Source organism: Ciconia boyciana, chromosome 2 (genome assembly GCF_034638445.1).
Source record: "Ciconia boyciana chromosome 2, ASM3463844v1, whole genome shotgun sequence".
Lineage (NCBI taxonomy): Eukaryota > Metazoa > Chordata > Aves > Ciconiiformes > Ciconiidae > Ciconia > Ciconia boyciana.
The window spans coordinates 66,611,566-66,638,486 of NC_132935.1; the positions used below are offsets into that span (position 1 = coordinate 66,611,566).

General features: G+C 39.4%; 1 protein-coding gene across 3 annotated transcripts in view; it reads left to right on the forward strand.

Annotated features, from left to right (window-relative positions):
• CARMIL1 (capping protein regulator and myosin 1 linker 1) overlaps positions 1–26,921 on the forward strand; it is a 202,190-nt gene that overhangs the window by 79,783 nt on the left and 95,486 nt on the right. For all 3 annotated transcript variants that reach the window (XM_072852864.1, XM_072852865.1, XM_072852866.1), the window contains 9 exons: positions 4,451–4,501; positions 8,947–9,006; positions 11,221–11,342; positions 13,349–13,446; positions 13,804–13,874; positions 14,004–14,077; positions 19,017–19,092; positions 21,698–21,786; positions 26,490–26,584. In XM_072852864.1, the coding sequence (XP_072708965.1) occupies positions 4,451–4,501; positions 8,947–9,006; positions 11,221–11,342; positions 13,349–13,446; positions 13,804–13,874; positions 14,004–14,077; positions 19,017–19,092; positions 21,698–21,786; positions 26,490–26,584 (736 nt within the window). The remainder of the gene's footprint in view (positions 1–4,450; positions 4,502–8,946; positions 9,007–11,220; positions 11,343–13,348; positions 13,447–13,803; positions 13,875–14,003; positions 14,078–19,016; positions 19,093–21,697; positions 21,787–26,489; positions 26,585–26,921) is intronic.

The following is a 26,921-nucleotide window of genomic DNA, read 5'->3' on the forward strand; positions in this document are numbered from 1 at the left end:
GCTAGTGAGTGGAGCAAGCATCGTGCAACTTCCCGGGGCCTGTGAAGTGCTGGGGTGGTTTCATTTTGTTTTATTTTGTCACAGAGACATATATGCTCGCTGTGTTTTCCAGAACTCTTTATTCCTGGGCATTTTGAAAAAGGGTTGGGATTTTCAAAAGATTCTTTCATTTGCTTGTGAATTTGAAACCACTTTAAATATAGATAAGGTGACTTGAGTTGATGTGGTCTGTCTGGCAAAATAGATGCAATTAGCACGGAGCTGTGTTGCTGAAATGATCTTCCCAAAACTGACTGCCATGTAGGGTGGCTGGGTTAACCCAGTGCAGCCCTGTTAATTTAACTTACAGTGCTAAAATGGGTAATAAGGCAAGGATTTGACAATAAATCATGAAATGCATCTGTGTATTTATGTTTTGTTGATATACTCGCTGAGGATCTGTGTTCACATTAATTTTACTTACTGAAACAAATTATTTATTCTGGTAAATAGAAGATGACCTCGTAGGCCATGAGTCTCTGGAGAAATAATTTGCAGGGTATGTTTTTGGTGAACATTTCCAAATTTTAACTTGTTTCGTATACATTGTGAGCAGCATAGAGTGAGTCATGGAATTTAGAATGATAAAAACGTTAAGAAATCATCAACTTGGTTATCTGTGTGTAAGTAGGAGTCATTTAACATTCAAATGATAATCCTATTTTGTGCTTGAAAAAAGGCAGAGTAGGAAGAGAGACTGAAGCTACTGTAAACTAAATACAATTCTCCTTTATTGTCCCCTCCATGCAGCAGCAGCCAGGTTATGTACCTCGTATAAAATTTGCCTGGATGAGCTTGCTGCCTTCACATCAGTCACTTGCAAACCTTTTGGCTTACAGGTGTGTTAAAGTGTGAATCCGCTCCTGAGGCTTTCTTTACCCTGCATGTGCTTATCTTTTGATGGGATCTTGTAACTTTATTAATGATTGAATACCACTTGTGACCAAACAAAATGGTTATGGAGGAATGGGATTGTGACTTGTTGAGCTGAACACGTGAATGGTTTCTTATCAGAAGATAAGGTAAGTTATACACTGTGCCCAGCTGACATTCCTGATGGGTTGTGAGCGAGGGAGCGCTTTGTTCAGAGTTGTCCCTGGGTAGGGATCTGTTCCTCCAAGTCTCTGGTTTTTGAAGTGACTTTGACTGTGACACTCTTTCTCCTGTTCTCAAGGTTCCCTGGGTGTAAAATAAGTATAATGGTGGCAGAATCTTCTCCATAAGATGCTTGAGAACTGCTAGAGGGTAACTGGCAGCTACTTTTGCTTTTTAGTTTCTTTGTATGAAGAAATTAAAAACTCCAGGAAATCTAGAATCTGCCTGTTCATAAAACCCAGCACTCCTGGATACTTCTGAAAGCCCTAGACAATTGTGCAATTAAGCGCATACTCGTTATTCATGTCAGAGGAATGCAAAAGAGACCTGGGACTTCCTTCACAAAAATAGCTCTGTGCTTAAAAGGGGACTTGAACTATCAGTGTGAAAACACCTCTGGTGCCTCTGCCTTTGGCGCCAGCATTGTATTTCACAAGGGAAAGAATACTGATATGTTAAGTAGTCTATAACATATGTCCGGTTGCCCTTGCAAGTACTAACAACCATGCAGAATCCTATTGACAGAGACATGGGTGAGCCGGTATCTTAACAGCCATTATTTGTTTATGCACTGCAGCCTTATCAAGGAGGAGGAGGTCACTGAAAACTGTTCATGTTTCACAGCTTGTCCAACAAGTCTCAAGTTGATTTGGGGTAGAGGCTACTGTGTTGCTAAACGTGAAAGAAAAATGATGATGTTAAAATGCAGATGTTGCATAAAATTTGGAAAAGATTGGAAAAAAAAATATCAGAAAGCAGTAAACTAAAGCTGATCCTGTCAAAGGTCACAATGCATACTCATGGATTTCAGCAGCTAAAATTGTGATAAATGCCAACCAAGCCTCCTCTTGGCCAATTCTGCCATTGTAAAAAAAAAATAAAAAAATCTAGTCCTCCTGTTGTCAAGATGGGACATTAATTTTGCAGTAATAGTTGGCCTTCTCTTCAATCGACTTTATATAAAAATGAAACTCCTACTTGTTTGTGACAGTCTCAACTGTGAAAACTGTAGAAACCTCAGTGTTACTGGATTAGAGGGCTCAGGCTTTTTTGTACTATCTTATTGCTCCAGAGTAGTTTCCTTACCGGGCTGAGTGGGGAGTATCATCTTACAGCAGTCCTCTTCTTTGTATGTAAATGCATCTTCTTAAGGTAAGTGGGTACTTCAGCTTTGTTGGTTTTAGCAAGATCACTTTGGGAGCATTGGTACATCTACCAGGAGAATATACACTGACGTGTGCTCTGTTGGAACATCCTTTTCTGACGTAATGGTGTTACAGCCTTTTGGTTACCTGGTTTGCATTTAACTTTGTTATTTGCACTGCTCGTGTACTGTAATCATGTTAAAGGGACACTGTCAATGCTCATAAAGTAGCTTGAACCTATATATGCAGGCAAATGTTTTATAACAGGACTGTTACATGATTTTCCTGTAAGCAGCTGTCCCACTGTGGTGGCATACACACGAACACTGATCTCCCTAATGTTGTAGGCTGCAACCTAGAAGGTAAATACGGAAAGCAGCTCTTCAAAAGCTGTCCTTTCCCCTGACTGTCTCACTTCTGCACCTGAGATGTGGTGACCAGAAGCAGATCAGGAGAAGCTGTTGCAGCTGCTCTGCCTACTGCTCTGGAGGCATTTTGCTGGTGGTGCTTGTGCAGGGAAGGTGCCTGATCACCTACCCCTCTTCAGAGCTGGGCAGCTTGTTTGTGGGTGCGATGATGGGTAAGAGGGGCACTTCTTACTCATAGCAAAGCTTTTCGTGTGAGCACACATGGGTGTGACTGAGGGTGTGATCCTCCCCAGAGGCTCCTGGGAGAGTGATGCACATTTCCTGTGGGTGACTGCCCTGAGGGGGTGGGTGAGAAGGGAAAGAATCAAGGTTTATAGCTGTGAGAGAGCGCTGCTGTTGGGCTGGGGAAGCTGTGGTTGTGCAGTGGTAAAACCCCTCGGGTTGACCCTTCCCCTTTCTTTGCGTGCTGGATTGCAGAAGGCGTACTTGTGATAGGCGCAGCTGGGAGAAGAGCAGGAGACACTATTTCTTCCCCATACGTGAGTGCAAGGGGACGAGGCGGGTCTGTCTGACAGGGCCTGGACGTGCCAGCCGAGCAGCAGCGGCGGTGTGCCAGCCAGGGTGATGGGCCTTCAGTGAAGGGGTGAGCCTTACAGGAGTCAATAGTTACTATTCCACAACAGTTTGGCTCTACATCCGTGATACCCAGAGCACTAGAGCTGATCACATCAACCCTGAAACAGTCTGCTAATATCCAACAGTAGTACAGCATCTGTGCTCTTAGGTTTTAGTAAGGTGTGGTTCAGCTGAGATACCAAAGCTGAAATCCAGTCTCCAAAGTGTTTGAACAGTGTTTGGAGCTGGGTGCTGGGTTGCCTTCTCAGGCTGCTTCTCCCTCTCCGAGCGAGGAACATGTTTTGTGTCAACATGCTCACCTGGAGATGGATACTGACGGAGCAGAACTGGGTTCAGGAGGTTCCAGCTGTGTGAAAAGCTCTGCATGTGCTGTGGGATTTTGATCCAGATGTTCAAATTAAGTTTGTTTCAGTTTTTTGTCTGGAAAAAGATGGAGCCAGCCAGTAGCTAATTCCATAGGCAGGTAAACCAAAAAGCAATACTCTAGTTTTGCAGAATGAGTCATCCCTTTTGCAAAGCGTAGAATCTGTGAGTGGGATGTGCTACTGGAGATTGGAGTGGTACTTTTATATATCATTATATTTTGATTGGCAATGACTTCCAAAATATTTGTTTTGTTGTGTTTTCTCCCCGGAGTCACTGGTCTCACTAATCTAATTGCGTTTCTCCATTGTCCTTGCTGGAGAAGAAATGCAGGTGGTATCAATGAGAAATCTTTGCATTGTTACTCTAGAAATGCAGCCAGTGTGTCCAAACGAAAATGTTTGCTTCTGGTCTCTTATATTACTAATAGTATCATGTTTATCTTGCATATTTTTGTTATATTTAAGTACATCATATCGTAGGGACTGCTTATCCTTGCTTCTTTTTAAAATGTCACTAAGATTGCTATTAGATGTTCTTGAGAGATTGATTGAATAAATTTCTTCAGTTCCATGCTGTACTAACTAGCTTATAGCTGATCAAATTGCAGCAGTCTCTTCACTGTGCTCTACTGGATCTGAGCCCAGTTTGGCTTCCTTCAGTGTACGACAGCAAAGGGAATCGACAGTCGCTCTACTAGAGGCTTTTTCCCTTTTGTTTCAGGATTTTCCTGGAAAAGAATCTTTAATAATATTCCTGATAAATCAAATATTTCTTACAAATTCTGTTCTTTTTTTTCAATAGGTTTTGGCATCATGTCGGGCATTTCTTTTAACATCTCGGATTCCCACCAAGGTAAAGCCACTGCTTTTCTATAAATGTTCTGGTTTTTTAGATACATTTGTAAGTTGCATAAACTAAGTTGCATAAACTTAGCGTATTTTATACTTGTGCATCTGTTTAAAAATATTAATAATTGAGGAATGGTATGTTGCATAGTCTTGAGTTAGAGTGGTGCTTACATTAGTGTCTGTCTTAAGTGGATTTGTCAATTTATATATACTGTTTCAGAGGAATGTTAACTTCTGGAAATGCAGGTGGGTGAAGAATTATGTTGGAAACACCAACTTGAAGAACTGTGAGATGAGCCTGATGACCTTTGTAATGGGACAGTTTATGTCCAAACAAGCTGATGGCGTTATTCCCTCTAGTGTTTGTCAAACAGGAATATATTTGATTTGGAGACAGACATTATGTTGAGGTTTGTTAAATTCTGCTGTTTTCTGATGATTTCTGTGGCTCATTTTGAAAAGCATCTTGCCAACCTGCCTTGCCAGTGCTGGTGAATTATTTTTTTTCTATTCCTGTGACAATTCTTAATGATTGTTGTAGCAAATAAAGATAATTTCCACATGAACGAAAACGACTGATGTGGAAGAACATCTCTTGTCCAGCTTGGAATCAGTGAATGGGAATTAGGCATATGTTCTATTTTGTTGTGTTTTACACACATAAGAGTGTGTGTGTGTGTGTATATATATGCTTTATAGAAAAAACAGGATCAATAAATGCAATGATTGATATCAGGTTTTCAGTTATGGTCACTGGTAAATGTGACCATCCCTTATCTATAATTTGAAGATGCTGACTGACAGGTAGGATGACTAGTTTGAATTTCTGCTGAAATTTATTTTCCTCAGTTGATCACCCTGTCCTTGCAGCACAGATATCTTTCGTTGAGTGTCTGTTGGCTTTTAGATCACTGCAGGTTGCAGCCTGTTTTTAAGACAGGGTTTGGTGACAGGTTGCATGGAAACATAGACCCAGGTGATGAACAGCTCAGACATCAGTGCAGTGGCAGTATGATGGACAGGTGGTGATGGTGATCTTGTTAAATAATAGCAAAGCCATTGTAATTCATCAAAAAGCACTTGAAGGCTAGGGCTCAGTGTACTAAGGAATAGCTGTACGTCTAGTTTAGCAAAACAGACACTTCTCAAAACTCCTTTTATTAAATGGAGTTACTTAATTGAAAAAATTGTTTCTGTTTTCATGGAAATCTGGAATACGTATGCTGTACTAACAAAATTGTTACTTTAGTGATAACAAATGGAAGAAAGGTGATCAGAAGAAACTGTGTCTGCTCATGGTTTATGTCAAAATTAAAATTTGTATATGTGAACAATTATTGGAATGGTTGAAAATGCATTTATTTTCTAGCAGGATTAGTGAAACTTACTGAATTTTCTAAAGCCTGTACTATTTCCAAATGCTGCTCAGAAGCTTTCTGAGCCCAAGAACTTCCGTATAACTGGCACACAGTAACTGCTAGCAAGACAGCTGAGAACACGCAGCAAAGACACTTTATTCCTCCAGGCACCTCTCACAAAATTGAGTATGCTGAGACATGGCCAGTTCTGAGTGACTGTTATTACTACATCTGATTCCAAGCTTCATTTTTCCTTGAACAATGCTGTTGAGATGTATCTACTAAACAAAGATCAAAGTTAAAAAGAATAAAGGTTAACTACAATACCAATTCACACAAATATCCTTAGAGCAAGGATATTACAATGGCCACCCCATAACTTTACACTCAGGTCCAATCAGTTCACTTCCGCTAATCTAGATTCATAGGAAAGAAGTGCCATACTTAAAGCCTACTAATTCTTGCTACTGTCTATATAAAACGTAGTTGCAACATTAGTAAATGTTAGATGTCTCATCAAGCCCACAGATAAGTGTATGAAATATTTGTGGGAGTGTAATTCAGGTTTGTGAACATATTTCTAGTACCAGCTTTCAGTAAGTTTTGATTGAAAAAATCGGAAACGGTGAAATTAGCTGGCTTGGTAACTGCAGGGTCCCTCATAGCCCTTTAAGAGGATTTTTAAAAAATATAATTTCAGGTAATAAATGAGATTATGCTTTTTAAAACCTTGTAAAAATTGTTTCATAGTTTCAGGTAGATGATGTTTAGAATGTGTTCTTAATTTTTGCTGCAAAGCAAGGACTGTAAATCCATGTTTTTAAGTAGAAAAATGAACCAAAGATGAACTATAGGGATGTTGACACATTTCCTTGTATTTGTTAATTCTAGTCAAGAGGATTTTTGCAGAATGAATTCTTGAGTCTGGATCTATGTAAACTTTTCTCAGGAGTAGAAAGATATTTTTGGTTGTGTGTACATATATATATGTTTGCACATACAAAGTACATTAGCAAAAGCAGAACCTTCAATCTGGTAGGTAAATAATTTGTAAAATAGGAAGGATTTCAATCATAGAAACTTTTCCCTAAAATTTCATTATGATTTGGGTAAAGAAATGTTAGATTGTCTCATGTGTTTGTTTAACTTGAGTAGCAGTGGAGAAGAGGAGCCTTTTACTTCTATATGTGTAGTCTGGCTTACTCCAGTAGCCAACAAGAAGAGCTGCTGTGGATTTTTTTTCTTTTTTTTCTTTCTGGCCTGAATGAACTGCACAGGGACATGTCCTGTCATCACCAAAGATTGCCAGTCTTAGCTTAGAAGGCACTGAAGAGGCCTGAAGAGAAGTTAATGTCTTACCCTTGGAAAAATGCAAGGTGCCGGGGTGGGCGCTGGGAAGATGCTTGTGCTGGTTCTGCCTGTCCTGCCTTGGTTCCCTGTGCGCACTCGCTTTGTAAGCAGCTGCGACAGCACCCCGGTGGTCTGAAACTGCCTGTTTGCTGTAGGATGCTGCCCCTGCAGCAGAATAAGTGAAACGAAGCACGTGAAGACTCCTCAAAAACTTCAGAGTAAAGTTTTGTCACTAAGTTAGGTCTTTGGAAGGTGGACTTTGCACAGAAATGACTGAGGGGTGCTTATATCTTGTGATCCTGTCAAATCATGAGGGCAACTGAAGGGAAAAGGATTCAGAAAATAGGCAACAAAGAACAAATAGACAGTAATAACATCTTTAGTCTCTGCAGCTGTGAGTGGATAATGTAGCTAAGTGCTTAAAAAAGGTCTTCTATTTCATTGAACTCCCCTAAATTTCAGTGTATTCTAAATCATAACTATTTTAAATGGAATTTTTTGGGCAGCTTCATCCTGCAGTAACACTGCTTATGACTACTTATAGATTTGCCAGTGAGACCTTAGCTTTTAGGAGCTCTCCCTACTATCTTGCTGCTTTCTGTAAAATTTTTAGCTGGTTCTTATGGTTAGAAACTGGTATGTTCCCGACTTCTGGGCTGTTGGAGCCTTTGTGGTGAGGGACTCTTGAGAGCTGCATCTGGGTTCTGAGCACTCCAGGAGTAGTTCAGGGTGATCTTTTTAAAAGATTGCCACAAAGAGAGAAATAGAATAATACGGTGTTTGCCAGTTAGCCTGGGAGCACTCTGACTGTGAACCTAGGATAAGATAAAGTACAGGAAACTTTGTGCAATTCAAACAGACTGCTCAGTTACAATGGTTTTAATGATAAATAAAAGGAAATGACCATGCTAATGTCTTGCCCTGTAGTTATGATTCAGTCCAAGAGGTTTGTTTCTTTCTGCATATCTCAGCTGTCAAGATGTTTGTCTACATAGTTGTGAATTCAGATCTTAGCACACTCCTTGTAGTCCTAGATTTGTCCTTGGAGAAGAGGACTTTCCTGCCTTCTTCTAAGCTTCCATTTGGATTCAGTATGTTCACCCTTCTTTCCTGCCTATCCTGATTGTTGTCCAGATAACCCACTCAGGCAAAGCTGATGTATTATTTCCTCTCATACTTTTAGACATGCTAAAGCAGTCTTGAGCATTTATATATCTATATCTGTATCTATCTATCTATGGTATTTTTATTTATATGAGTATATATAAAAAATTGTGTGTGCATGTCCCTTCAGCTTCTGTGCAGTAAAATTTTTCACATCTACAATCCATGTAACTAATGAGAGAGTAATATGTGATGCTGTAAGTATTGTAATTAATGATTATTCAGTCACAAGAGTACCCATCAGTAGGGTATTGTATAAACGATGCTTCTTATAGTAAAATCTTGTCATAAATTTTATTATAAGCTTATGTGCTTATAGCTTGCAGTAAAAGGTCCACTGTGGTATTCCTATAACCTCTAATAACCATTTGAACCTGTAAGAAGCAAATGTAAGTGTTCTTTTAGAGTAAAATGCAATCAGATAAGATATTAACAAATACTTAGTGTCAATTACAGAAATTGATGTAAAATAACAGTAGCTTCATTCAAGGTTTTCTTAACCTCATTGAAAAGTCTAAGTGCTCTTTAAAATAAGATTATGTTTGCACTAATGTGGCATTTTCTTTTTTAACTACAGTTAGAACTAACTTTCAGCTACTTGGAAATCCAAGGAGTAACTTCCAGTAAACCAGGTCAGGTGAGTGTATTCTAGGTAAAAGATACTGTTTACTCATTGCTAAATCTGTTCTAGTCAAGGAGGTAATGCTCTGACATGCAGGTGTCCCCATCCGGTAAGCACACTGTATGTTTGCATTTCTTACATTCATGATGCTTTAAAGTCTTAACAATGATGATAAGAATTATGAGAGTCAGTTTTAGGAATGTGTTGTGCAGGTGGGATGATGATAAGAAATATTTTTTTTTTCCTACTTCAATATGGTACAGGTTTTCATTTGTCTTGTAAGTGAATGTTTTTCTCAGAGGTGATAAAACAATGGTGGCTGGTATGATGAAAAAAAAAATCATCACCATGCAAATCTGAATGGCTTCTGTGGTGTATATCTTTATGGTGAAGCCAAAAGCTACTGCTTACATTGCAGGCAGAAATGGTTTGCTTCCAACTATTCTTGGTGCCATTACTGTATACAACACAAAATGTATTTGACAGCAAGTTATGTGCCTAAAAAAGTGAATGTCAAAGAGAAGATGCTGAAAAGAAGAATGCCTTTAATATGTTTTTCATTCATAAGGTGAACATGTTGACAAGATTTTACAGTTCACTTGTATCAAAGTGTTTCATGTGTGTTTGGCTTTTAAAGAGCTTTTTAAATATAGGAGCATCTGACACGTTATTTGAACTCTGAAAAGCTCTCACTGTATTTAACATACCATCTTTTTAACCTGGCTTTTGAAGCTTTCCTTAAAGGAGAAAAAAAAAAAGGTCCAGATGTTTACTATTTTAATGGGGAGACATTTAGTAAATTCTGTGTATGTTTTTGTGGTTTTATTTATTTAAGATACTAAAATGCCATGGTAGCTAATGCTAATTATTCCTGGAGGCATAGACAATCACTGTTGTAGCAGGGTTTACAAGGGATTTTCAGCAGCCTCACTTAGTATACCATTTTCCTAAAATATATTTTAAGGTTTTGCATGTTTACATTCATTTGTGTTTAAATGTGTAAGGCTTATAGCTGAAGGCAGGCAGAATCCTAGATTATTGCTTGCAGGGCAAATGGTATTGTTGCAATTTTCCTGCAAACAGTGTGTTATAGCCGTGATACCTGAAGGACATAGTCTTGTGCTAGGCATCTCGCAGAAAGCCATTAAGAGCTTCCCACTGTAAGATAAGTGAACAAATGGACAGAGTAATATAGGGAAATGTTTTGTTAATATTGGTGATGATGAAAAACTGTAGTAACTTGCCCACTCATTCATCTTCAGGGAGTGACAGCAACAGGTTCAGAAAGGAGCTGAATTGGTGGGAAAGGGTGTGAATACTCTTGGTGTGCTTTTGGGATAATACAGCCTCTTTGAGGGTTATCCTGCTGATGACCCTAGACATGAACTGGGAACCAAAAGAGCCCTGGGAACCAGTTTCAATAAAAAAACAATCTTGTACTGTCTGTCTACACTTCTTATTTATTCCTAATGTTAGCTTCTTACAGTGTATGCATAGCTCCTCATCTAAAAGAATTTATGACTTGAGCTGTGTTAAATATTCACATTGAAGAAGACAGAAACATTACATTGCTTCCTGTGATGCAGCTGAAAGCAGCAGCACACCTGATGTGTCAATCATACTGTAATCTGATTTGATTCTGAACACACAGTGTATAACAGAGGTGGGTTGCAAAAGGCTTTATTTTTCCCCCTTGCTGAAGCAAGTATCCCCCAGGCAGTTCAGACAGTTATATTAGCTGAGTTACTGCTTCATCTGAACCAAGACAATATATTGCCATAACATTTTCTTAAACACCATAGATCAAAGCATTAGAGCTTTTCCAGAGGATCACAGCCATTAAAGACTTTTACTTTTTGCTGGAGGAAGCAGGCCCTGCTCGTTCAATAGTTTCTTGTCGGGCTGCGCTCGCTTCTCCTGGTGTTCTGGGCCATGTTTCAAAAGAGGACAATGCTGTGAAAAGTTCTTGGTTTTCAGAGTGTCAGCTGAGGTCAAGATCCTTTGAAACTTTTATTCCTGTGGGAAGCAGGGCGCTGTTAGGAAAAGCAAAGTTTGAGTATGGGGGTCTTGTACATTCAAGAACAACTTTCAGAAACTTTACCTGGAGCATTGTCGTGTCACGTCTTAAAGAGTAACAGATTCCTATCAGCATGCAAAGCATTCAGCTCCTTTTTAAATGGATGTGAATTATGATACCCAGTTCCTGCCCTCATGCCCTCTTATTTACAGTTGATTATGGAAACTGAGAAATGCAGCATCTCCATGAAGATGGCATCCTCGGAGGATGTGAACGAGGTGCTGGCGCACATTGGGACCTGCCTCAGGAAGATATTCCCTGGACTCTCACCAGTGTAAGTGTCTTTTAGGGCACCTTTAGTGGCAACAGATCGTGTGGAAAGGGTGATAAGCCACCACTTTTTGTCCGTGGGTCTCCCCACCCTGACCTCAGAAATGCACTGAGAAACACCTTGAGGCAAGCACTAAGCTTTTATGCAGGTATATGACAGAACCAGGAGGCAGTACAGAGCATAGGTAGGCTATGTATGCTCTGTAGGGTCAAAAGAGCCTTTGTTTTGAAGGGGCAATGCAGGTATTTGGAGTCTTAAGTTTACATTTTACCATATTACCTCTCCAACCTCAGGTATAGCTTAGGTTCTGGCTTTTTGTTGCAATTTACTCCTTTCCCCCTAAACAGCTGTGATATTCGGTGAGATTTTTTGTTTTGTTTTGTTTTTTCCCTAGAAGTAAAATCTGAGTTGGGAGAGGAGGGAAGAGTTCTGTTTACTTTCAGTGTTTGTGAAATGACGCACATGACTGGGAGCCTTGTTCTTCAAAACTGAGCCCTGGGCAGTCTTGTCATATACTTTCCATGGTGTAACTGGCTCCTTGGATCATACATCTCCTTCTCTAGCTTTTTTGCTCTGTTTCTTTATGTATTGTTCTTGCCTTTGGTTTGTCTTTTTTTTAACTTGTATCTGTGTGTCTGTGTTTTATCATCTTGCAGCAATTCTCAGTAGTTTTCCTTCATTTTATTTTATTTCTTCTCTCTGTCCTTGCCTCAACTTCATCACTCTCTACCCGATCGTGCAGCTCTACTATTACTCTCTTCAGGTCCTGGTTTTCAGCAATATTAGAGAAAGTGGACAGTGCAAAAGAATTTTCCAGGATACATTGATCTTTCTGAGTGAGCTTTTGTAACAGACATTACATGTGAACGGTCAGGCTAAATTTACATGTTTTATTTTGGGTGCATGTCTTTATTATTCACTTTTCCTGTAGGTGGAGTAGGAAATCAAGTTCATAAACTGGCTGGCAGTTTCTTTTTTTTACTTCCAGTTTATCTCTGGCAGTGTTATTAATTGCCTTAATGGAGATCAAGCTCTTCCTTCAAAAACCACACATACAAGTGAATATTTGTGAGCATGTTTGCCATAAAACCTCAATAACAGTGTGAGAAATGTAGGCAAAAAGAGTAGAGTGAAGAGGGCTGCAAGGCTGTGCGTGTTTGTGCAGGTGCCTGTGAAGGCCTTGGGACCTATACGTGTTTTCTCTGGGCTTTCTCGAGAACCTTGCTGGAGCATTTGGTGTAGCTGTATGGAGAGCTTGGTTCCTGGAAATCAAATTTCTTGCTCTCCTCCCAGATGGCATTACTTTCCAAAATGAAGGTATTGGAGTTATGCAGATCATATAAGACCAGAACAAGCAAAAAGGGGGAAAGAGGTTTCTCCCATTAATATATTTTATTAATTCTTTCTGGAATTCTGCGGTTTTATGGAATTCTGCGGTTTGAGGCAGTCCTGTCAGTCAGAAAAACAGATAGTTTCATTTCTTAAAAGGTAGGGATTATGTTTTTGTTTAGGGGAGGAAGAACACTACCAAATTACAAAGATTGGAGCTGGGTATCTATAGTGCAGCCTAGAGGCCACATGTTGCTACTCAGCATGCTCTGTGGCTCTTTGCACTATAGTGCTTTTACTGCATAAAAGCACAGTATAAAGAGCAGTGGTTTCAGGGTAACCAGTAATACCATGTCTCTCCCCTATTTTGGGCTTCCTTGTGTTAGTTGAGGGCCACAAGTCTCCTTGGCTTGAGTGATCCTGTCATAGAAAAGGGCTTAGTTGCTCCAGTAGTCACAAGGTTAATCATTAGAAAGAAATAAGAGATAAATAAATGTTACTCCTGCTGGGTGGCATCACAATGTGTGTGACTTTTAGGCAGAGAAGTGAGTTGTATTAAAGATAGTAAGTCTTCCTATATACTCATTTAAAATCGTACTTGAAATGAAGATTTATGAATTTAAACATATTTTCAAAGTCATGAATGATTTTTTTTTTTTTCCTCCCTCTTTTGCATCTAGGAGGATTCTGAAAAAAGTAACTATGGAGCCTTCAGAAAGACTGGCTAATCTCCAGGCTCTGTGGGACAGTCAGACAGTGGCAGAACTTGGACCTTGTGGTGAGAATGAATTTAAAGGCTCAAATACAAGAAGGCCGGAATTGCAGTGTCAGGAAGTTTAATTCTATTTCTGGCAGAAGCTTGTAAAGGTGTAATTAGTTTTAAGGTGTAATTAGTATGGAGCAGGCTTCTGATTGGTAGGTGAAGGCACTATTTTAAGCTTTCTTGCAGCCTGCCAGGCAAAGATAGGATACTCTCAGTTTCTTTCAGCAGCACAATGGACAGCCTTCTGAGAGAAAAAGAGAGTGAGTTTTGAAAGACTGGATCTTTAAGTATAAGTATTACTGTATCCTTTTAGATGTTAGTTTGTTTGCTTGTTTTACTATTATGTTAAATACTCTCTTTGGTTGTTTTTAGGAGGCTTTTCGCAGATGTATGCCTGTGTTTGTGATTGGCTTGGATTTCCCTATAGAGAAGAAGTACAGTGGGTAAGTACATGTCTTGTTTTGGAGCTCTTTTCAGGTAACTGTACAAATGATGAAGGAGCAGGTAAATCATAGTACTTGGAAAAAAACAACAGTTCTGTAAAGATGTATTTGGTTATGTATTTTTAACAGGATGTTGATACAATTTATCTGACACAAGATACCAGAGAGTTGAATTTGCAAGACTTCAGCCACCTTGACCACAGGTAAACAATATGCAGTAATCATGCTACTATTTTGCAAACTTTCTTTGTTCCCCCTCACAGCAGGGTTCACCTGCCCTTGCTAAAGGGGGATGGTCCCATAGCTGTTACTTGAATGTGTAGACCTCTGAAATGACCATCTGTAGCATTTTTAGTTTTCAGCACAAAGCTGCTGGTTTTGCACGAAAGCCCCATGGAGAGCACATTTCATGGAGGAGCCTGAGAAGATAAATATATTTTGCTATTGGAAGCACTCCAAAAAGTTAGCAGATAGATACTTTTCCTGTGACGGTGGATATAAAAGCTCAAATTCAGCAGAGAAAACATGCAACTACATCTGCTGGGCAAAGCAAAAAAGGAAATTATGCAATCTTTACTTATGCAGAATCTTTTTCCTCATGGTGTGCACAGTAAAGGAAATTATTTTTGTCAACAAGTCAGTAGAAGGTCTAAGTTGTTCAACTGAATCCCAGCCAGTAGTTTCTCCACTTACAATAGATGCTATCAAAAATGTGTACTTCCAGAAAGGAACTAATTGAGGGTAATTTTACTATGAGATGCTGAAACTTAGCTAAGTGTTGTATTTGGTTTACTGAATTTAGCTGGCTGAGAAAATTGGATTCTAAGAAAGTTGAATCTGAAGATATTTAAGTAGGAGGAAATGGGAGGAAGTCTTAACTAAAATCCATCATTATACAAGGAAAATGACAAACTTAAGAAACTAAATCAGATAGAGAAAGCATTTGTTTCTTTGGGAAAGCCCAGTGGAAGAATTAAGAATCTGTCAGAGGCACAATGTTAAAATATTATAACAGGAAGGATGAACTTGGAGGTAGGCAAATAAGAGTATTTTGCCACAGCATCCTTTTGCAGCTTTAAGCTATCTAGTATGTAAACTCGCAAAACCCCCCACTCAAATACTTACTCAGCTTCTGTGATGGGTTTTCACAGTCTGCACTGAATTCCATGGCAAAGTTACTAAGCTGTACCTGTGTTGGCTAATTCAGAAGTGACTCGAACAAGACTACAGAACTGCAACTAGTGCATAACGGATGTAGCCAAACACTGTTTGGTTGGTTAAGCTTTGCTGAGAGAAGATAAGGAAAGGAATACTGTTCAGCACAAGCAAATGTGGGCCAAGAACATAAGAATGCTTTAAACATATTGCAAGGTGGAAGTGCTGAGAAGACCATGGGGCATTCTTGAGAAAGTGACTTACAGATACCCACCTTCAATAGAAATTAAATGTTTGAACAATTTATTGGGAGTGAAAAATACTACTTATTAGGAAAGAGTAAATAGAAGAAGTGTTTTTAGTATTTAGAATGTCTTAGCTGATTCAAATGAGTTGGCTTTCAGAAAACGGAATAATGGGTTTGTTGCTTCACAGAAGTTTTTCGTTGAAGTATACCTTACAAAATTGATATCACTGAGGAAATATATTTGTGTTGTTAATAAAAGTTTTTATTAAATGTCTCATGATTGTGTAAGTCCACAGATTCAAAACAATTTTGGAGACGTTTACATGCCGTGGAATCCATCTTGTGATGAGACTTTCTGCGTGTTGAGGACTGAACTGAGAAAAAGGTTTTGGATTGAAATTTCAAGAAAACTAAATTTTTTAGGAAGCCAAAACCTTATGTTATTCCTTAAAAATACAAATTAGGATCTGAGATCCCAGTCAATTCAAGAATGTATGCGAGTGTTTTGTGATATATTTAGCACAGTGAGAATGCTCTAAATTAACAATATGCCATCATGCTTTGGATTTTGAGACACTGTTGTATATCTTGTCCACCTAATTTTTGGGATTACTGAAACTATACACTTCATGTTGGAATAGCTCTGAAGCAAGGTAGGATGGGTACACCAGTTCTCTAGATACAGGAGCTATGCATTGCAAAAATAAACAATTTGTGTTTTTCCTAGTAAAGCATTTCTGTTAGAGGTCAACAAGAGATGGCATGAATTATAGATGAATTTAAGTTCCCAGAGTGTCTGACACTTAGAGTGCATAGCATGGCTTGCCACATGGGACTTCTGAGGTTTTACTGAAGTTATGTTGTTCTGCGAACCATGTAATTGTTTGACAACAAAAAAAAATAGACTCAAAGTGAATTATTTAACTCAGACATAACTGAGCTTATTTAACTCAGACATAATTTTCATCTGTGTAGCATATGTTTTAGCATATTTGGACATTCAGAAAATAGTCAGAAAAGTGTGATTGGTTAGATTTTTTTTTTTCTTTGCACTGTTCAGATTTCTTGCCATCTTAAATACACTGGGGGACAGAGATGTTGAAAGAACATGAAGGCATTAGTGAAGCTTGAATGTTGTTGAAGCTCGGAGAGATTTTCTGCATTCCGGAAGAACAGAATCTGTTTACATTTTAAGATGGCACACATTTACATTTTGGAAATCTTTCTTTATTCTGGATGGTAGTTTAGTAAACAAACTAATAAATATAAGCAACTCAGTATAACTCAATGAGGGAAAGTTTGAGGGAAACTCAATGAGAAGGTCCTGCTTTTGAAAATGGTCAGTAGTGTTCTTTCATAGCGTATTGCAAAATAATTAAGATCATTGTTAGTACCACATCTAGAATTTAATAGAATAAAGTGAACAAGGCAGTATATAATTTTGAAAAAGAAAACTCAGTAACAAGTGCAATGAGGGTTAGGCAAGCTGAAAGCAAGAGGAATAGAGGTAAATTCCTAAAGGACACTCACTGGTCAGAAGCACCTTGAAAAATCTGAACAAAATGAAAAAAAGGCTAAACTACATAGTTTCTTCTCAACGTCAGATGGTAGAATCTGATAAAGTGAAATTTCTAGACAGTAAGGCTACTGCAGAACGGGCAGAGGTTCCACTGTCTTCAGGCACGTGGGGAGGAAGGGCTGTGCATGTGTGTGTGGGTTAGCAGTTGGCATTACTGAAGTGTGCCAGTATCTGTGCTTGTCTAGGGTTTGAACAAACAGGCCCTCCAAGCCAGCTTACTAGCTCCCTGGTAGTGTAAATGCTTGCAGACAGTGATCCCTGATCGTTGTCCCTCTGTTCCTTTGGAGGAACTGGTGCTGCTGTTGACGGCTGAAATACATCTGCTGGTGGTGCCTTCTGCCTCTTTTGAGGGTGGTGGTCCATAGTGTGAACAGGTCTGCTCCACCAGTGTGATGGTGGTACTGTCAGCCTGTCCAACGTTTGACCTGCAGCATTCACCACCAGTGGTGGCTGGCTGGTTACCACTGGGTTGATAAACCAAAATTACACCTGAAAAATTACTCTTAACGTTCATTCCACTTCCAAGGTAAAGGCACTGGCAAGAAGGACATCAAAGCTGCTAATTCATTACCTTCTCACCGATCACTCCAGGGGAAGGCAAAGGAGGAACAAACCTCTGTGTGGACATTCCTTACTCTGCAGCAAGGTTCCTGCCTGCCCAGCCTAAGGGGAAAATATCTTTGAGTTGGTTCCCCCCCTGCCCCTAACATTTCACTAGTCAGTTACTGCTTTACATGGAAATAAAGTATGTGTGTGTAGGAACAAAAACAATGTGGTGGACGGAAATAAATCTGTACCCTTCATGAAGCTGGTAAGACTCTACTGTGCCAGTGGAAATGAATTCACCATGAGACTTGATGTGTGCTGTGAACAAGATGGAAAATAGGCTTAATCCTTGAAGGGCACCACACACTAGTTCCTCTGCAGGAGTGTGAAAACGGTCTATTTGCATGAGCTTCGCAGTTGGTGGGCTACAGTCTTTTGCTGCAAAATGCTGCTGCACCTTCTTACCGTTACCTTAGTGATGGGCTTGTACTTCCAAATCTAGCAACTGCAGTTCCCAATATAGCCTGCTGAAGGCTTGTCTATATGGTGTTGCCTTGTCTCCTGGCTTTCCTATGTGTTTAACAACCACCCTGAAGTGTCTAAATGTTTGTGGAGGAAAAGTGAAGGAGATGAAGAAGGAAAAGAAGATGTGAGAAGGGTGCTGCTTGTTTAGTGCAGATCTGTGCTTAGCTGCGTGTGTCTTGAATGAAAAGCTGGGGGGGTGAGGGGGGACTAGCTTATAAAAACCAGTACTTTTAAATTTCTCCCTGCAAAAACTGAGGCTTGGATGGCGCTATTTTGCTGGTCAGATAAGTTCATGTATGTTACAGCTCTTCTATAAAGACAAGGGGTTTCTAAGTAAAGTCCAAGTGTAGGTGTATAGATGTATTTAATATGTTGTGTCAAAATGATCCAAGTGCTGTGCTGCTAAATGGTATGCTCGTGCTTGATGGATGATTCTACTGGGGGGTTGTATACGGACATGACATTTATCAACGTCTGTTATTGGAGAAACTTAACAGAGGGAGAGCAGATCACATTAAGAGGCTTAGAATGAAGAAAATGGGAATAATTTAGAATTTCATTTGTGAAATCCCTTTTACAATTAAGGAGGGTTTGTGCTGAAAGTTGCATTATCCTTTTGCAGGTCTCCTGCATCCTGGGGGAATTTAACTATAAAGATGAGACAAGGAGGTGTTCTCTAGAAGCATTCAGTTATGGAATTACATTAAATCATCAGACTGCCAAAAAGCTTTTTAGCGTCATGCTCAATTATAATTAGAGGTGATTAAGAAGCTTAAATATGTCACAGGCTGAAGAAAAAGTAATGCTAAAAGTAGGAATGGCAGTCCAGACAAATTCCTGGTTTAAAAATTCATGCTAGAATGGATGTCAGTTGGCCAGTCAAAAGTTTGTATTAAAATACAAGAAAGACACACAGCTGCTGGTGATGCTCGTTTTTTAGAATGCAGAGCTTTCTGTAATGGGGCTGGTAGGCAATTAGCATTGCAAAAGCATGGGGAATTAGATATGCAAGAACACTTAAGAAATTGTTTCAAATGACCAAAGCCGACAGTTATATGAAATGTGTGTAAAAGTGTTTTTCTTTTTCTAGAGACTTAATACCTATAGTTGCTGCTCTGGAGTATAATCAGTGGTTTACAAAGCTGTCCTCCAAGGATCTGAAATTAGTAAGTAATAAACTGAAACAGTATACCTGCTCCTACCAGGCTGTGCTGTGTTTTAGAGGATGCTATTACATTTTTCAAGGTGAACTTTTTTAGGCAAGTACAACTGGGCAATCTATTGAATTTTTTTTTCCCCTTAATCCTATTGAGAAAATACAAACTGTTGAATAGTTAATTCACGCCATAGAAACACTGCCAAGAGTCAGGTCTTGTCAAAATTTCAAGTGAATAAGGTTTGAAAACTTTGTTGGGCAGTAACAGTAGCCCATAATACTACTTCGTTAGGCGTTGCTAGATCCCTCAAACAATATTGGGTGACTAAATAGGAAACTAACTCTAAAGCAGCCAGAAAACTCAGTTGCTTTTTGGAGTTGGAAGGAAAATATCAGGATTCTGGTTTTTTGTCACATATAAAGCAGGTTTTTCCTCTTAATTTTCATTGCAACTTGATGAATTTTTCTCCCAGTTGTCTGAAGCTAACCCTGTGTAGTAATAAGTATGTAGTGATGTGTGACGTTGATATTCTTCCCCATCAGTTTGATTTCTGAAAAGTAAAAAGGGGGCAAATCTAAACAAGTTGGACTACTGTAAAAGGGCCAAGAAAGTCAGTAATTAGGTGACTTTTTAAAAATATCAAAATACACTGTTTCTTCTAAACTTGAAAGTTTATAGTCACAGGTGGAGTTAGTGGTTTGAGAAATTGCTTTCACACTTACATCCAGATGCTTTTGTCCTTAAAAAAGAAGGTTAAGTCTCATCTTGTTTAAATTGATGCAATTTTATTGATCTGAAAATGCTCTTATTGAATTCCTAAGTTATTATTTTCCATGGAAATTCAGTAGAAACTAGCTTATGTGATTCTTTGCAGAAGAGTAGGCAGAAAACTCTTCTTTCTTGCTGCGGCATCTTACTTGAAATTATGCACGGAATGAAACTGGGGGTATTTTTAGTCCTGCTGTAGTTCGCTGTTAAAATCACCATTTTTATAAAGTACAATGCAATTAATCAGTTTCTGCTTCAATGAAATGAGATAGTTTGCTTAGTTAGAAGACTGGCTGGTGTAGTTTGCTTAGAACAAGAACTGGCCATATTATCTGTCTGAGATATTTTTACGTGAAAGTTTTTTGGAATTTTTAGCAACTTTTCTGTGGAAAACAAATAAACTTTGTCAACCTTGAAAATGCACCAATTCCTTAAAAAAAAAAACCCCAACAAACAAACAAAACAAAAACCTTTATCTTCCACATGTTCCATTTTCAGTCAAAAATACCAGGAAAACGTAATTTGTTGGACAGTAAATCTGTGCCATAGGAACACGGCTGAGGGTCAGTATGAGGTCAGACATATCCGGAGGCCATTGAACGCTTTGTGCTTCATGAGTCCTGCTCTGACATTGTGTTTGATAGATGGTATCCATAATGTTTTTATAGTACATGCATGAAACTTTCCACTTGCAATCACACTGCTGTAGAAGCATTGTGATAATCTGAATTATTGAAATATGGAAGGCAAAGTTAGAATTGGGAAGATGGCTAAGTTGACAGTCTTTAGAAAAAATTTTCACCTTCACTGTGTAAAGGATTAATAAGATTTTATGTGTGTGGTAGTTCAGGTTTTTTTTTCTTTTTAGGAGATTCAATTAGTTTAAAATTGAAAAAATCCTAGAAAATGTCAGACTGTCATTAGACACACAGGTGTCCCAGGTATGAATGTCACGTTGTTTTTAAAGGCAGATAACAGAATATTTTCAGCACTTCATGATCATAACTGAAATTCAGCTTTGGACTTCCCATGAATGTTGGTTAGTGCATGTTGTGGAAAAAAAAAAAGGCAAATCTAGAAGTGAAATAAAAGATTATAATAAAAGGTGATGAAGTGCAGAGTTCATGTGTATAGCTTTTGAATCATTAAGGTTTTATCTCTCTACTTAAATGAGTGCAGCAAACAAACTCTTTTGTTATCATGCTATTTTCATGGTACTTGCAAATGTCCATGCAAATTCTAGAATCCAACAACAGTAAGATCATGAGATGGGATTTATTTCTGTGTAGGTTGGGAGAATTATACTGACATACGCTGACCCTTAAGCACTAGTCCTTAGCAGTCTTTGGACGACCTGTAGCTAGAGTGCTTTTGCTCTTGAGTTTTTTTGGGTTGTTTTTTTTTTTAGTCTGCCTTATAACATCTTTTTTGTCTTTAGTTGCCATTCCTGGTCAGTCTTTATTCTCCTTTGCACTAGCTGCCACTTTCTTCTGAAAGATTAGTATGCATATAAACAAGAGTTCTTTAGAAATTAAGTGAGCATTTTTTCTGAATCACAGGGTTTGGGTTTTTTACTATAATTATAAAAATTCTGCCCCCCTATGATTAGGTGGCCTGCTTCATAAATGACTTGCTTTTAGTCTGCCTCTTACTTCCCTGAGTGTTTTCCAGAAGTCCTCTGTTGCCATCTGACTCTTTCTGGGATGTTCCTGGTATTTTTTCTTACTTTACGTATGACAAAAAGCTGATCACAGGCTGGATCCCACTACGATGTACAGCTTATAGCTCAATAACCATCTGGTCCATGTTTGTGTTCTTTAACGCTGTTCTGTCTTTTCTGTGGCAGTCCACTGATGTCTGTGAGCAGATACTGCGAGTGGTGAGTAGGTCCAATCGATTGGAAGAACTGGTATTAGAGAATGCCGGGCTTAGAACGTAAGTAATTCCTTTGAAATGTTGCATTAGTTACTGCTTACTCCCAGCAAAAAGGATGTGTGATGTGTGTTAGCCAGAATAAGCATTAAAAAACCCTCATGCTCGATGTCTACCTTGTTCTGAGGAGCCTGTAGTCATGAGCTTGTCATCAGGTTTTTTGGATGTTGAGAAGTCAAAGAAATCCCTTTAAACTGATGGTTTTTAAGATTCTGCCTGGAGAGTTAGGTTAAGCAGTGCAAAATGGATCAGATAAGGGCAAAAGCCCTAAATCAACTCACACCGTTCCTCTCCAAATTTGGTTGCCAATAGAAGTATGAACACCTTTTTTTCATTTAAAAAACAGTGTTTGAGGTTTTATTAAAAAAGCATATTATTCCATCTCGCATGACAGATTAGTTTCATTCCCAAGAGAGCTAGTTTTATCTTATTGTGGATTGCAATTAGCAACTTTTTTAAAGCAAGAAAGTAAATAATTAAGTTTAATGCCTTGCCATAGCCTTAAAAGAAAGGTACATAGAGGTAAGCCATACAATTTAATCCTTGCATATGTTTTAAATACAGTAAGTTGTAGTTACTAGATGTTTGCTTTTTTTTCCCTTTGCAGGAAATAGAAGCAAAGTTCAAGGTATAAACTAGCCCACTTGGAAGTATTTGTAGCTTGTTTTAGTGTTACAGTGCCATCCAAGACCATGTAAACAAGATAAAGTCCAATGCTAATTAATTTTTATGTTAATAAAAAAAGCAGTGGAAAGTTGGGAGAAGCAGAACGCTATACTGAATTCAAAATAAAGAAGGCAAACAAGCACAGGGAAAATATTTGGTGTGCTTTACATTGTCTCCTCTTCCATTGTTTGGTTCTTTTTCCTCTTTTTAAAATGGGTTTTGCATTGAAATACCTTTAAAAGAAAATTGCCTAAATGACACAGGAAACTTCAAGTGGAGTTTGGAATTACACCCAAACTTTCTGATCACTAGTGCATTGCTGTTAATAGCTGTCATTTCAAACATAAGCACCTGATTTTAATCTCATTTTTCTTGTGGTATGTGACATGAAATCCAGTGATAATCATGAATATTAAAAGATATATTGACTACGTTTGCACATTGCCTACGTTAACTTACCGCATTTGGATTAGCTGGTTTCGGTTTTAACAGGACTGGACAGATGTCTGTGACTTTGGTTTTCATGTCTCCATCTACATGCCTTGGTGTGTATCTGCTCCGATCAGCATTGTCTGTCTGTTTTTGTCAAGGATGCATTTGTCGGTTTTGCCAGTTATCATATCTGCTTGCTAGGAAGAAATCCTGTTGTTACTGGGTATCTTCACTTCACATAGCTTACAGACCAGTCATTTTTAATGAGCTGTGACAGACTGCCGGACCAGGGTTAAGAGCAAGCTACCAAGAGCAATGCTTTGAGAAATAACCTGAGCAGCTGCAAGAGCATATTTCCTCCTGCAGCAGAGTCAGTTTAAGACGATTCCATTCTTTTCTACCTCCAGGCACTCATTTCTGTGATTTAGTTTGGGACATGGCCCCATAAACACTTGTCATCCTCCCAGCTGATGAGGCAGCAAACTATTGTGCAGCAGTAGTTGTAAGGACCCAGGACTAGGGAAGTGTGGACTTGCTGTTAGGGAAAACAGGTTGTTAGATTAAACTCCGTGACTGATAACATTTGTGCCAGTTTAGATGCTCTTTAAAATTTTATCCCTATTGCCATTTCTTTAACAGACATAAAGGGTGCAGTCTAGATTATTTTGGATGGCTTTAATGCATAAAGCAAACACTAATGTTTTGGTAAGTGTTAGGATGCTAACTAAGGTAGGTGATAGCCAGATTTCAGGGAAAGGAGAATAGTTCAGGATGACCTGATCAAATGAGCTTGAAAAGAGAGTTACATCCCTGAGGTGTTTTAGAGGAATGGGGCAATATGTGATAACCAGAATATTCTTTTCCATGAAACTGCAAGATGGATTCTTCAGCCTGCAAAGGTCTGTTTGCAGGAGCTGGTGAAAACTATCTATTTGTTGCGCTTATGTACTCTCTGAAGGCTGGCAGGCAGAATGTCCCTACTGCCTTCTGCACCGTCCTCTGCAGCCCTGTTCCAAAGGGAGCGGCCAGCTACAACAGGGGGAACAACAGAGGTGCCTTCTGCTGGTACCCAAAGGGCCTCTGACAGTGACATTGCATCTCATCTTCCCCCGCTGGATGGGCTCTGAATGTCCTTAGACCTAACCGTGTCAGTTCCTCCCACACACGTCCTCTTTTTTCTGTTACAGGGATGTTGTCTAGACAGATCTTGAGAAATTGTTTTGTTTGTCTTGAGATTTCCAGATCTGTGGTATTCTTACCCTTGGTGAAATATCCTTACTCTGCCCTATGTGTAGTTAAATTGAGTCTTTTATGGGCTTTACCTCCAAGCCTGAATGTCCTCAGTTCAGGCAAGCATGGCTGTGCAATGCATATGGAGCAAGTTTGATGCTTTATAGCAAGTGTCAGGCTTACATTGCATGCTGTGTGGCTGAAGTGTGCAGCCAAAAAAAGCAATAAATTTTAGGACCTGAAACACAGTGGACAAAGGAGGGGAAAGGATGTTGCCCAGTGAGCAGAGCCCAGGTGCTTTTGTTTATGGTAGAGGCTGTGCAGGGAGTGGGGAAGTTGTATTAGTTTTTTCCAAAATGAGCCTTGGAGCCCCATGCGCCCTACATAAGTAATCCAGTGCTTTCTGGCAGCAGTCGATTTACTGTGCCTTTGCTAAGTAGTTCACATACACCCCAGCTGTCCAAAAAGTTCTGGTAGTCCTGCCTATATTGGTGGCAAAAGCTGGAGCACAGTTGGTAAACAAGCCTGGAGGTGTAGGCAGAACACTCTAATGGCAGGAATCTGTTAGGGATAAAGGAAGAGGAGGAAACTCCCCATCAAGAAAGGGGGTTTTGTTTGTTTTTTAACTCAAAACCTCATTTTTCTTGTCTGGACATAAGGAGCTTGATTCAGTTGCCTAAGCACAGGCATCTAGTACCATTTGAAATGCTGGAGGGTATCCACACAGTGTTGGCAAATGTAACCAAGGACCTACAGGAGGTATGTAGTCTTCTGCAGCAGCAGCTGGTAGCAAAGCAGGATACCCTGAGGCCTGTCAAGTGGCACGGATTCAAGCCCAGAATTTCTTTTTGTTGAGTGTTTGTATTCACATGCTGCTTGTATCTTAGGAAGAGAATATGCTCTTCCTAAAGGCAGCACATCATCGTGCATTTGCAGCACTGGAACCTGGTCTACGCCCAGGGGTACATAGAAGGGCATGGGGTTTCAAAGGAAAACTAAACTTCCCTGGAACATCTGTACTCAAGCAGATCTTGCAGCAGCAGATAACCAAAAGCTATCAAGACTGTTGCTGTCCAGTCTCCACTCTTTTCTAGAGGCTGGAAGAGGATGCTACCTCCACTGCTATTCTCAGCATGCAGGCTGATCACTTTTATGCAGGCAGGATCTCTCCTGAGGAAAACAGGCAGTGTTAATTAGCGCTTTTCTAGCAATGTAGCTGGTAGTTCTCCACCACTGGCCTACAGGAGGTAAGATACTGTACTTCAAGGCAGAGAGAAAAAGAAGCTCTGTGAAGGAAGCTCAAGGGATGTTTTTGATTTCTACCTCAGTATGTAACTTAGGTGAAGTAAGAACATTGAAATTATAGTCTCAGTTTAACAAGAGCACATAGTAGGGCTAGTCCCTTAATACATGAAAACTTCCTAGTACAAGGACAGAGGATTTGTCTTAGAGCGTGTAGCAGCCAACGGCCTTGTGACTTAATGCAAGGAACATGTCTGCACCTGAGTCTGACAGTGTAGTTGTGTAGGAAGACCCAAGCTAGCTTTGAACTTAGTGCTGTGGGTGGTGGTAGCCCAACTGCAGCAAAACACTCTGAGATGGGGCAGCATTCCCTTGCCTCTCAAGTGGATTTGAAACAGAGGTAGGTCATGCTACTACAGCTACCTACCATAGTTGGTTAAAGTTAGTTCAAAGCTATCTGTGCTACCTGGCCTGGCTGTTGTGAGCATTATAGAACTCATATACCACCATCTGTCTTGGGACATGTTGCTAGGACTGTGGTCAGCCAGTTATGTAGTTGATGCTTCTCACTGTAAGAAGCAAGCGAAGACCAGTTCATCAATGTGCTGCTGTTCTTTGAGAGCGTTATTCCTGCTGTTTTACAAGGTCAGAAATACTCCTGTTTTGTTGACCTTCTGGATATGCTGCGAAGCCTATCTGTTTGCGTGACTGTTGGTAGAGAGCTGCTGCAGCTGAGGGGGTTGGCTTGTGAGTGAAGGAGGTAGTGGTAGGCAAGTTGATGTATATATCCCACCCATGCATGGCATGGAGGAGATGGAAGATGTGCTCGAGTTTTAACTTATTCTGTGTAACTCCTTTTTTATATCTTCAGATCTTTAGCAAAAGCAGTTTGAGTTTTGACTGAGTTCCATTCAGTCTCTTAGGCCACAGAATAAATCATTAATAAAATACCCTGCTTTGAAAGATAGCAAATTAGCCAGATAAGCATTGTTTAAAACTGTGAAGAATCAGTTACTGCTCTGCAGTAGGATAGGCCACTTCTGTCTAGTAATCCCTTGATATTTTTAAGCCTCTGAATGTGCTGTTGATACAGGAGATAACAGGAGTCTTTCTTCCTCTCTCTTCTTTTCTTGCAGAGATTTTGCACAAAAACTAGCCAGTGCCCTAGCGCATAATCCCAACTCAGGACTCCATACTATCAACCTTGCTAGCAATCCACTTGAAGATAGAGGTACTGTAACATTTATATTTTCCTTTTCCTGCAAATGTAGTAAGAGGATTACTGCTGCTCCGTTCAGCTTTGCCTGAATAATAGGTTATTGTTCTGTGTGTAATGCTATCGTAAATACCTGTCGTACACAAATGACTGAGATTTGCTATTCTTTTTTGATTTATACATATCCATTAGCTTGTTGAGAGATATTTAAATGTCTTAAACCAACCATGGATTTAACGAGATTTCATTACATTTTCATAGAGGTTTCTTTTAAGGGAAGATAGAACACAGTCACTGTTTAGGACTAGAGAGTAAATAAAGTGGTGTGCATTTTTAAAGGCAATGTAATCAG